The sequence below is a fragment of the Sander lucioperca genome, chromosome 12 (assembly GCF_008315115.2).
Source record: "Sander lucioperca isolate FBNREF2018 chromosome 12, SLUC_FBN_1.2, whole genome shotgun sequence".
NCBI classification, from domain to species: domain Eukaryota; kingdom Metazoa; phylum Chordata; class Actinopteri; order Perciformes; family Percidae; genus Sander; species Sander lucioperca.
The window spans coordinates 37,917,310-37,927,857 of record NC_050184.1 but is presented as its reverse complement, the minus strand read 5'-3'; the positions used below and the strand labels follow the sequence as shown (position 1 = coordinate 37,927,857).

At 39.3% G+C, this 10,548-nt stretch overlaps 2 protein-coding genes across 2 annotated transcripts; one reads left to right on the top strand and one right to left on the bottom strand.

The window, feature by feature from the left end:
• Nucleotides 1-594: 594 nt before the first annotated feature.
• On the top strand, nucleotides 595-2,722 carry tac3a (tachykinin precursor 3a). The gene is made up of 7 exons (XM_031283782.2): nucleotides 595-811; nucleotides 1,192-1,307; nucleotides 1,394-1,493; nucleotides 1,719-1,748; nucleotides 1,848-1,901; nucleotides 2,026-2,092; nucleotides 2,426-2,722. Exons 2-7 carry the CDS (start codon nucleotides 1,206-1,208, stop codon nucleotides 2,442-2,444), a joined length of 372 nt encoding a protein of 123 aa, XP_031139642.1. The 5' UTR covers nucleotides 595-811; nucleotides 1,192-1,205; the 3' UTR covers nucleotides 2,445-2,722.
• On the bottom strand, nucleotides 2,696-9,853 carry c1galt1a (core 1 synthase, glycoprotein-N-acetylgalactosamine 3-beta-galactosyltransferase, 1a). The gene is made up of 4 exons (XM_031283771.2): nucleotides 9,610-9,853; nucleotides 7,485-7,739; nucleotides 6,196-6,860; nucleotides 2,696-4,013 (listed from the first exon to the last, which is right to left on the bottom strand). The coding sequence occupies exons 2-4, from the start codon at nucleotides 7,726-7,728 to the stop codon at nucleotides 3,663-3,665; spliced, it is 1,260 nt and encodes a 419-aa protein (XP_031139631.1). The 5' UTR covers nucleotides 7,729-7,739; nucleotides 9,610-9,853; the 3' UTR covers nucleotides 2,696-3,662.
• Between the last annotated feature and the right edge of the window lie 695 nt (nucleotides 9,854-10,548).

Genomic DNA, 10,548 nt, shown 5'->3' with positions numbered 1-10,548 from the left:
TAAGTTGTGCTCTTGAACATTGTCAAACTATATATTTTAGGTAATATTTAAGTTCATATAGTATGGTTGGAAATTAACCTGTCATTCCATTAACTAACCAAAACCCACCCAGATGGATGGACAAAAATGTTTGTTTTCATTTCACATTTTCTGTATGAATGGGTATTGGGCAGTCAATTACAAACACACAGCTGTGTAGCCTATCAAGTCACATACATCACTATCTTCTCTAGTGACATGCAGAGGCAGCTGCTGTCTATATAATGACTTCCTAAAAAATTAGTGTCTTGACAGTGATGTCCACTGTTCGCTCCTAGAGGAGCATGTGAGGATGGTGGCAAAGAGGTGGATAAATGAGACTGCTGCACTTTAAACACACACGTTCAGTTTTATCTCCAACAATATGATCAGCTGCAATTAAACTGTGTTATGTTTATTTGTTCTCTTCTTACACAGTATGTTCATCGATGGGCTTCAGTTCACACATCTTTGTCCTCGTGACGTTGCCTACACGTTATTTTAAAATGATATGTGTGCGTGCGTGTTTGATGGGGGGGCAGCAGCTCTCAGCAGCATCATGGCCATCAATGAGTATTCTACGTAGCCTTCAGCACAACGTAATAGAATACTCCTCCTACGCTCCAGTTGCTGATTGGCGTTACGCAGGTATCCAGCTATTATTTATTAGCCCACAGCTTGGACGTCTCATTTATCTTGACCGGATCTCACTGCACGATCTATCTGTTCCCACTTTGCACCAGTGCGCACGCAGCTGACTCTTTGAACAAACTATCTGCTCGACAGAAAACAGGTAAAGAAAAAAGATTACTTTCAAATGTTTAAAGTAAAATGTTAACATATTTATTCTATTTTCAACAGTTGCCTTTTTCTGTCATGAAAAAGTGGAACTTTTGGAAAGGAAACAAAAGGGGACTGCGTGTCATTACTGTCGTCATGTCTTATTCTGTATTGGATGGACATTTCCAAGAGAAACAAAACCACAAAATTACTAATTAGATTCATAAAAAAAAATACGTTTCATGAACTTGGCTATATATTTGTAAATCTGACACCGCGCGCTTTTACGCACCAATTACGCAGCGGGGTATGCGCAACAAATGGTTCCTGATATTCAGCGATAGTTTTACCTATAAGGAAACAACGGGATAACTGTAACATTTTTTCGCACAGGCGGTGCTGAGAAAATGAGGAGAGGCTTGCTGCTAGCGACTCTGTTCCTTATCATGAAACTTCGATACAGCCAGTCCAGATGCGAGGAGCCCGGATCGCGCACATCAACTTCAGATGTAGGTTTCCTGGCGCGTAAGCTGATTTACAGACCATCTTTAAACAGAAAATGTTAAACTTAATTTTTTTTTCCTCATAACTGCAGCAGACCACAGGCTTGGACAACCTCAAGCGGAACATTCTGAAGAGGTATAGCGATTTGGATTATGACAGCTTTGTGGGTCTGATGGGGAGAAGAAATGCTGGTGAGTCTCCCGCTGATTACATTCATAAGTTTATAATAATACTATTGTTAATGATAAAGTGAAAAAACATTAAAAAAAAATGGCAATATGTGTTGTAAATGGTGTCCCTTTCTGAGATTTGGTAATTTATGTATGATCATTTGATCTGGATTTTATTTTCTCATATGCTCACTTCTATTTCACAAAGACGTTTTTTTCCTTTTAAATTTCCTTTTATTTTATCAGATGCTAACGCTGTACAGGCACCACAAAAAAGTAAGATCATTGTGAGTTAGTAATGATATAAAGTGTTTTCTTTCTTTAAATTATTTCATGAAACACAAAATGTAATGCTTCTCATTCTTCTTTTTTTAGGGGAAATGAATGACATTTTTGTTGGTCTTATGGGAAGGAGAAACTCAGAGCCTGGTGAGTGTGGCACTTCACATGTGTCACATATCCACAATAGCCCTGTTGGCTTTTGTTTTTTGGTGTTGATCATGCAGAGAATATAATATACATGGGGACTATATTGTGATGTCTGCCCTCACAGATAATGGTCCCTGGAGGAGAGAGTATCCAGAGAGGAAAGGCATTTTTCTCAACAAGTGCAGGCTGAGGTGAGTGCCTCTTCTTTTTCACTCAGTAGATGGAACATGAAACATCTCCACTTGGAAAAATAAAGTTAACACTTAACCTGGCTAATACAAGTATAAAACATTATGGAACAGAGGAGGTTTTGAAGATTTATGCTGATCAAACTTTAAAGTCAAAAGCACTGCTGACTCAAATTACTTTTTTTTTTTTTTATATTTCCTCTGTATGCTTTCCATTTTTCTAAAAAGTAAACCGCTAGTTTACCTTATTTTTGTGGTGTATTAAATAATTTATTTTGCACATTTTAAATGCATGAGGGTAGGAATAATACTTATATATTATGTGTTTTGTTGCAGGTTTCTTCAGGGCCTGTAGACATTCATTCCGAAGCAACTCTCTAATCTGGCAACAATGACAGAAGATCACAGAGAACACAACCAATGAACTAACTGTCTGATGGAAACAACTAAATGGCGTGATTCACACTGTAGACCTGCCAGCTGGCTTATGAAAGGGACCATAAACTACATAGATTGCATTTGTTGTATCTGAAGACAAAACATGATTAGTAGTACCAGCCAATACATTCTATTCCTTTATCACGTTATACCTTTTTCTTCAAAAGCTCAAAATAAAAATCATTTTGTACACATCATTTATTAATTCAAAACGTCTGTGCATTTTCCTGCAGCTGTTCATAAGTGATTCTTCAAGCTTGTCTCCAGTGCAGAAAGTAATGTTCAATCACACCTGCTACAATGTTTATTGTTGGGTTATATAAAATGACTTGACAAGAGGGATTTATTGGATTTCTTTTTATAATACTGTTTATCAGAAGCTACAGTGTTCTCAGAAAGAAGTACAGCGGGTTTCAAGTACACACTTTTCAGAGCATCTTATATCACTTATAGATATCAAGAAAATACATTTTTAACAGCACAGTTGTTGCTTTTCTTACTGAAACACTGTGGCTGTGGATTAGGCGTCTGCTAACTTATCAAAGAGGGTTCAAAAGGAAATCAAAATGGAAAAATGCAAACACATTAAGCTAATGTTATTTTTGTAATTTTAAATATTGCATGTTGTTTCAGAAAGCCAAAAAACTAACATATTTTAAATTATTTAAATTTAACTTCAGAAAAGTAAAGTCAGAACATCAGATTTAATACCAGAAAAGAGGCAAAATAATAAGTTGTAACACATCAATGGCCTGAACACACACATACTGCAATACATCTGCTGCTGTATTATTGGCTCAGATCAGGTTGTAATATACATCAAAATAATATTCTATGTGCCTCTTCCTGCAGCACCCCAAGCACGTAACTGACTGTGTAGCGTTATAAGTACATAAATTGAAATGCTGATCATGTTGAACGTAATTAAACCAAAGGTTTATCTTGGTTAAAAATAGCCAAGCCATACAGAGCTGCCACTACAAAATCACATTCAAATTTTAATCACTCTCACCGTGGGTGTTTATAGTGACATACTGGCTGGAATTATACTGCGATCGGATCAAGGAAGACATCTCACAAGAAAATATTAGTCGATATACGGCGCAGGGAAATCAACCCCAGCTGAAACACAGAATCAGAGGTGCCTGCCTTGAGCGACTGCAGTCTTGTTCTCAGTAGCGCGAGAGATTAGATTGTCTTCCTTCCTTTTCTCTGGCTCTGTCTCTGCTTTAGTTTGGTTTACACTAGCAAGGAAGGCTGACGTTGTGTGACTCCTTCCATCTGTCACCTCCTGAACCCCTTTAAGTCCCGCCGTCCCGGCTGTCTGTGAGAGTGGGCCATGGCTCAGACCCAGGCGTAAGGAGGGTCGGTAGCGTGGCCTGTAGCCATACGCTCTCAGGTGATAGGTGTAGTACTCCAGTGTGTACATCAGCTCTGCTTCTACATAATGGAAAGATACTGCCAGGTCAGAGCAGCACTGCGGACCCTGGGGAAGAATAACACACACAAATATACATGTTAGCAGCACAAAGTGTTGCACAAAAACATACCAAAAGTTAGAACAAAGATTTAAAAAACATATATTTCAACAACAGAACACACTTGAAATACTGTACATGTGGCATTTTAGCATTTAAAATTATGAGGTGTATAAAAAAGCAAAACCAATTGTCAAAAAGTGTCAGTCTCTATCATCCATCAAACTGCAATCATATTTCACAGATTTTACTGTGACATCCCTTTACAGCACAAAAGAGAAATTGACTACTAATTACACAACTATAAAAAGTCTTTAAAATACTCACTTTCTTCCAACAACTTTATCTAATAAATAAAGAGATTTTCTTTTACTTGTGATGTCAGGGATGTATTTAAGTAGGAACATTTTGTATGCAAACAGGATTATGAGTAATAAAATATGGTCTCCATTTTGTGAACTACTAACTGACAATTCTATCTATCCATTCTTGTATAAAAATGCGACATGCAGCACCTCTCATGTGTTTGCGGTGACGTTGGGGGCTTAAAACACCATCAAGCTTTGCATTTGTCATTATAATCTGTTTAAAGGATAAGGCTGGTATTATCCTACAAATCCCATGAATAGGCTGAAACCAACCATATGTGGTCTGTAGCACTGAGCCCCAATGCTTCAGTACATCTGCAGTATGTTTAACAAATATATAGTTTTATTTTCTTAAAAAAAAAATAATAATAATAATTTCAGCAGCTGGGCACTGATGGTGTTAGCAAACGTTACGCAAAGAGGAGTAAATCGCGCATTTGTTATTTTCTATTTTCATTTTCAGATGAATACACATGTGTGACGCTCTTTGGTGTCATTTGAGTGTTTTTGCTGTCTACATTGAAGTGTGTTTTGACTTGTGTCTCCTGTTTGCAGGTTACTAATTAGAGTAACTCAGCTCACCTGGGTCTGGTGTGCTGAGGCCTCTTAAGCTGCAGTATCCTCTGTCTCCACAGACACACTCAGGTTTGGCTTGGTTAGGTTATGTTCTCCTAGGTTTGCCTTTTGCTGAGTTTACACTTGACAACACCAACACCCACTCACTCATGCACACCCTACACCACTGTGTCCACTGACTTCTACATCTTATTCTGTATATTGTTAATTTGGTCTAATTTGGTTCCATTTGTTTTAAGTATTGTTTAAACATTCAACATGGTGTTGTCTCCCTCTTTGTTATGACCATCTGAGCCAGGTCATGACACATGGCAGAAGCATGACCATGTACAATATGTAGCCTAAGTTTGACTCAAGGTAAAGTTCCCACGTTCATCTTGATGAAGGCTGCTACCCAGTGCTACAGTGTAACTCATTTTTGTGTTTTTCTTTTTAGCACAGAGTTATAACCTATCAAGGTTTGGTTACAAACCAAATTGTTATTAGTGGGAACAATTCTTGGTTTTGGTCTTTTTGTTTTTGATCACAATAAGAATATAGACTATCACCAGCCTTAGTGTTAACGGTGACAGTTCTGAAACCATACATTTCCATTTGTACAGTCTGATTAAAAAAAATGCAGGGGTTCTATGCAGGAGTCAGGTACGGCATTCAAATATGCCAGATAATCACATATTTATTTATTTATCTCTCTGAGTCATTTATAGCAACAGAAAGAAAGAAAAAATAAACTAATATGCACACTACTCACTTTCAGTTAGAGAAAAAATCCCTACTGTACATTTCAAAATAAAAGAATAATTCTATCACTTGAAGCGCAGATGTACACTAATGATATTGGTACACCCCCTCAATAGCATGTCTTTCTGCCCCGAGTTGCCCCTTTCTAATAAGGTTACAGTGAATCACTCCACAGGATGTCTCGCTTATCACAGAGCTATCTAACTTGTGCTTTAATGGTGCCATTTTAGGCACTTTTGGACAGCTTACATAGTAGATATAGACAAGAAATATGGTGCGAGAGGGTGGTATGACATGCAGCAAAGATTATTGACTAGAACCAAACTGGGAATGTTGGGGTTATATGGTATGCATCTTAACCATTAATCCACTGGATGTCCCATTCTAAAGCATTTTAAGCAGAGGTATGATTTTATATTTGTTTGTTTTTACCATCTCTACCAACAAATACTGTAGTACCATTTTACAGCACTATATCACAAATAAAACATGAGTGGTGACTTGCCTCAACAATTGGGTAGTAGCAATAGCTCCAGTACCAGAAGCTCTTGGAGAACTTGCCAGTTAGATGGTGCTCTGGCACAAACGGGTGGAAAGTTTCACGATGCAAAGTATCTCTGGAGTCCCCCGCCAGCACGCCCATCTTCTCCAAACACTGCCCCAGCGCCAAGTCCTCTACAGGTGTGGTGTGTGAGCAAACTTTGGTCCGAAAACCTTCCACAAATCTCTTGAGGGCCTCTTTGCTTAGAACATAGCCTGCCCCTCCGCTCATGTAGCCTTGCTTGGTGTAAGGCTTGAAGCGTTTGCCGAAGTAGATGGGCTCTTCAGGGGTGTGGTTGGACAGAATCCAGCGTAGGTTGTCCACCACCACATAGGTGTCATCATCTGCTTTTAAGAACCAATCGGCTTCACTTGCATGGTGCTCGTAGACGTAATGGAAGGCTCGAATGGTCTTCCAGTACAGCTGGTCACGGCCCTCCTTGGTGCCCAGGCCCACAGTGGGGAAGTCTGGGTCCTCTTCAGAGCTCATGAACACCACCACGTTGCAGTGGCGACTCCAGGTGGCCCTGACATGGCGGGCCCTGCTCTGCAGGTTATACGGCCCCGTCATCACCCAACATAGAACACGTACCTTCTGGTACAACACATCTGCCACCCGGCTGTCTTCATCTAGAGGGAAACGGCAAACAATACAACACATAACAATGTTAACTAGTGTGCAGTGGAGCAATTGTATGCATAGTTATATCAGGAATGCCCCACTACTCTGGCACTCCACACATGAGCATAACTTCTCAATATCTAATCAGTGTACTCCACATTCCTTCTGTGTTTTTTATGCTCCTTTCATTGCATTTTCTTACGTAAACGACCTTTGAGTAAGAACTAAGATAACCTTGGACAACGTTCATGCAGTAGTTCCTACAAGTCTAAATGCCTCATCAGAGAAGAAAGTCATCGAAGACAGTTAACAGTTAAAGAGTAAGGGTGGACAGGATCAGTCAGTTTTTTTTTTATTTTGGCCTCCGTGTTCATTCATCTTTTACCAAGACTACTTCCAAATCCATCAAAGCATCCATGCCAAATATTATACACCCTATCTGCTCTGTCAGTGTCTATAATTGTGCCATAATATATCTATCTATCTATCTATCTATCTTAGAAATGGCTATATATAGAATCATGTATATACAGTATATAGAAATATATAGAAATACTAAACTCTTTGTTAACCCATACGTGAAATTATTTTTTCTGTAGTATAAAGGACCAGTGCAAAAGAGTGTAAAGCACCTGCATGGTGAGGATGGAGCAGGTTGATGAGAGCTGCTCCCTCCTTCCTCCAGCTGATTGGTTTCTCCGACACCGCTGTGGCTCTTTCCTGAGCCTCTGACAGCACAGGGTAGCTCCTCTCAAACCACACCTGGTGCAGGAAGAAGTAGATGCTGCAGGCCCCCACCAAGAAGCCCAGGGAGAAGGCCCATCTGTAGCTGGAGCCCTTCATGGTGAGACCCTCCCCAGCACCGTAATGTCCCATTTACAGCAAGTCTACATGGGAACACAACACACCAGGATTGATTTGATGGACTGACAAACCTGACATGTGTCTCCTCAAGTAACTTCAATATTATTTTGCAAATCATTGTATCAGAAAACGCAATACACTCGAATGGTATTTGCAATGCAAGACAGGTTTGTGATGTGTGCATTAAAAATAAAAAGATATGATGTGGTTTGAGTACACTCTGATAGCTTTATATCATATTGGATGCACTTTTCAGACCCAGACTACAACACATTTTAAGTATTGCCCCCCTGGAGCCTAATCTCCCCCTCTCACATTCACAGGGATGTTGCCTTAAAACAAACTTTAAAAAGGTGTGTGTTTTTGCAATACATTTGAACAGGAAAATCTAAAACCACAGACAACTGTCTGTCTAAGCTGGAAAAGCATCTCACTTGAGAGTTATTGGAGTTTGTACACAGACATTGAACTAGTGACTGACTGTGAACATGTAGAATTTTTGTTTCCAATCTAAATTATTTTAACTTGAGTGTAGAACCTACAGTAAATCAGAAACCGGCTCCAGTAGAATGGTGCTGTCACAGTGATTTGTCCCCCTTATAATTATCATATTTAAGGCAAACTGATTTAAGTAGATACAATTAAAATAAGTTATAATATAACTAGTGTCAGTAGTCATTTTGGCATGATGACTTGAAAAGTCCTTTGTGAACATGGACTTTACACTTTACACAGGGTAGATCCCATGTCCCTTATTTGGAAGCCGTGCAGCTGAAAGGGTTGCTAACTCCCCCAAACAGCTGACAAATTCATGTGACACATCAGAGGAAAGGACGTCTCATCCCTCTAAAACACATGTGCTCGTTTTCTCTCCCCTCCCATGATTTCCTTGTGTCTCTTCTGTGCTTCCTCGGTGGTAGGAACTACCGATCGTCGGCTTGGTGTGCCAGGGCCTTTAGACGCAAGAGAGGCAAGTGGAGGTGTCGGGAATGCAATTTAAGCGTCATGAAATGCAGCTACAGTGTCAGTGTGTCACTGCCACATGTCATCTCTTGTCTCACAGATGAGGTTAAAGACCCCAAACCTGGTACAGATGTTAACGATTAGCATGTGAAGAGTTGTTTTGGGCAAAAATGTACTCTCCACATATGTTTCACATGTTTCCCTTCATTATCCTGATGATAGATTAAAGAGGGGACGATTCAGTCCCTCTAATCGAGACATTACAATACCATCGTCCTCACCAGGTCTGAAGCCCTGGAAGTTTTGACTTTAGCCCCGGATGTAACTTTAGTTTAAGTTTAGGTGCGCAATAATATTGCTACATTTTGTTTGAGGGTTACTTCTCCAACAAAAGATGCAAAAGAGGAGGAAAGAGTACATTATGCCTACAGGAGAATAAATAGTTGAACCAATACATATTGCCTAAGAGCCTCACTGCATTATATACAACTATAATTTTATATTTTGAATTGTCACCTATGTTTCCCAGCATAGCCGAAAAGGTAGAAATAGGTGCATAAAATTCAAAAGGTCATCAAATGGAGGAAATTAAGTGTTTAACATCCACAAACTGGGATGCTGAAATGAAGATACACGGTTATTAACAAACTGGGCAAGCCAAATGGCGTTTTTGTGATCTGTTCTGTGTGCACTGTTCAGTTTATTTAATGGGTCCGGGCTAAGCCCCGAACCTCATCAAGTCCTAGAGACGCCACTGGTTTATATACCAAAAATACATGACTGCTGCGACAGCGAATAAGGAGCATGTGGAATCCAGATGTTGACTATAAATCTGCTTAAATGTTGTCACCATTATACAGCAGCTGTGTTTATATTTCCAGTAAGCACACGTATGTCTAAGATATACACCCGTGTGTGTGTATTATTTACCTTTGCTGGGACATCAGCCATTTGTGGGCACGATCTGCTTGCAACCCCTAAGGCAGCGAAATATTTCCTGTTTCTGAAAAAAAGGCACCAGCCTGCTACACCTGTCAGTCATATAGTCGCATGCTGGTCACATTCATCTGATGTATTGTTTTTGATTCAAGTCGTCCCTGTTTTGCATCGCCAAATAAGACGATTAGAGTGCAAAGCCACTGATCAGATTTACAGTCTTCTGAAAATACGGCCTCTCATTGGCTGGCTGCCGGTGACGTGTTGAGGAAGCCGCATTTCACGTCCAGAAATGCATTAATGGCAATTAACTGATTTTTACTACATGTAACCTATCAATTATTGTTGAAATGTATAATTTGAAGATGCTGAGATATAGAGCGAAACAATTTTATTTTTAATAGTAATAATAATAGTAATAGTAATAGTAATAAAGCTGTTGATTTGTTAATCTTGTCCACTAGGTGTCACCCTAGTTTTATGTCTATCGGTCACCCTAACAAAGCCTACCAAATGAATGCAACCTATACACTTACACATCCTCACTCACTCCTACAGTTATATAGATTTTACATGCATGCACATGAGGAGGCGTAAGGCAATCATAGACTGCAGAGTTAATTTGAAGCATCTGCTCTGTCTGAGCAGCTGTAAGGCACTAAGCAAACACAACGCACCAATCAGATATGTACTCATGGATGTATAATAAATATAGAAGGTGTACACACACGCAAGGGATTTAACTCAGGTTTTAACTTGCTACAAAGCACAGATCCAAGAACAATTTACAGGCAGATAGAAATAGACTTGAGATAAAACAATAAAGGTGAACAAACATAGGTAAAGATAAGCATTATAATAAACATTATTAAACATTTACTATTATGTAGGCTACATACACATAGGTTAAAACAGCTACTCTTCATTAAAAAA

Coding starts and splice junctions, on each gene's coding strand:
- tac3a (XM_031283782.2), top strand. CDS start 1,206: ATGAGGAGAGGCTTGCTGCTAGCGACTCTGTTCCTTATCATGAAACTT. Junction 1,308..1,393: donor CGCGCACATCAACTTCAGAT/GTAGGTTTCCTG, acceptor TCATAACTGCAG/CAGACCACAGGCTTGGACAA. Junction 1,749..1,847: donor TGTACAGGCACCACAAAAAA/GTAAGATCATTG, acceptor TTCTTTTTTTAG/GGGAAATGAATGACATTTTT.
- c1galt1a (XM_031283771.2), bottom strand. CDS start 7,728: ATGGGACATTACGGTGCTGGGGAGGGTCTCACCATGAAGGGCTCCAGC. Junction 6,861..7,484: donor GCTCCATCCTCACCATGCAG/GTGCTTTACACT, acceptor GTTTCCCTCTAG/ATGAAGACAGCCGGGTGGCA. Junction 4,014..6,195: donor GCTACTACCCAATTGTTGAG/GCAAGTCACCAC, acceptor ATTCTTCCCCAG/GGTCCGCAGTGCTGCTCTGA.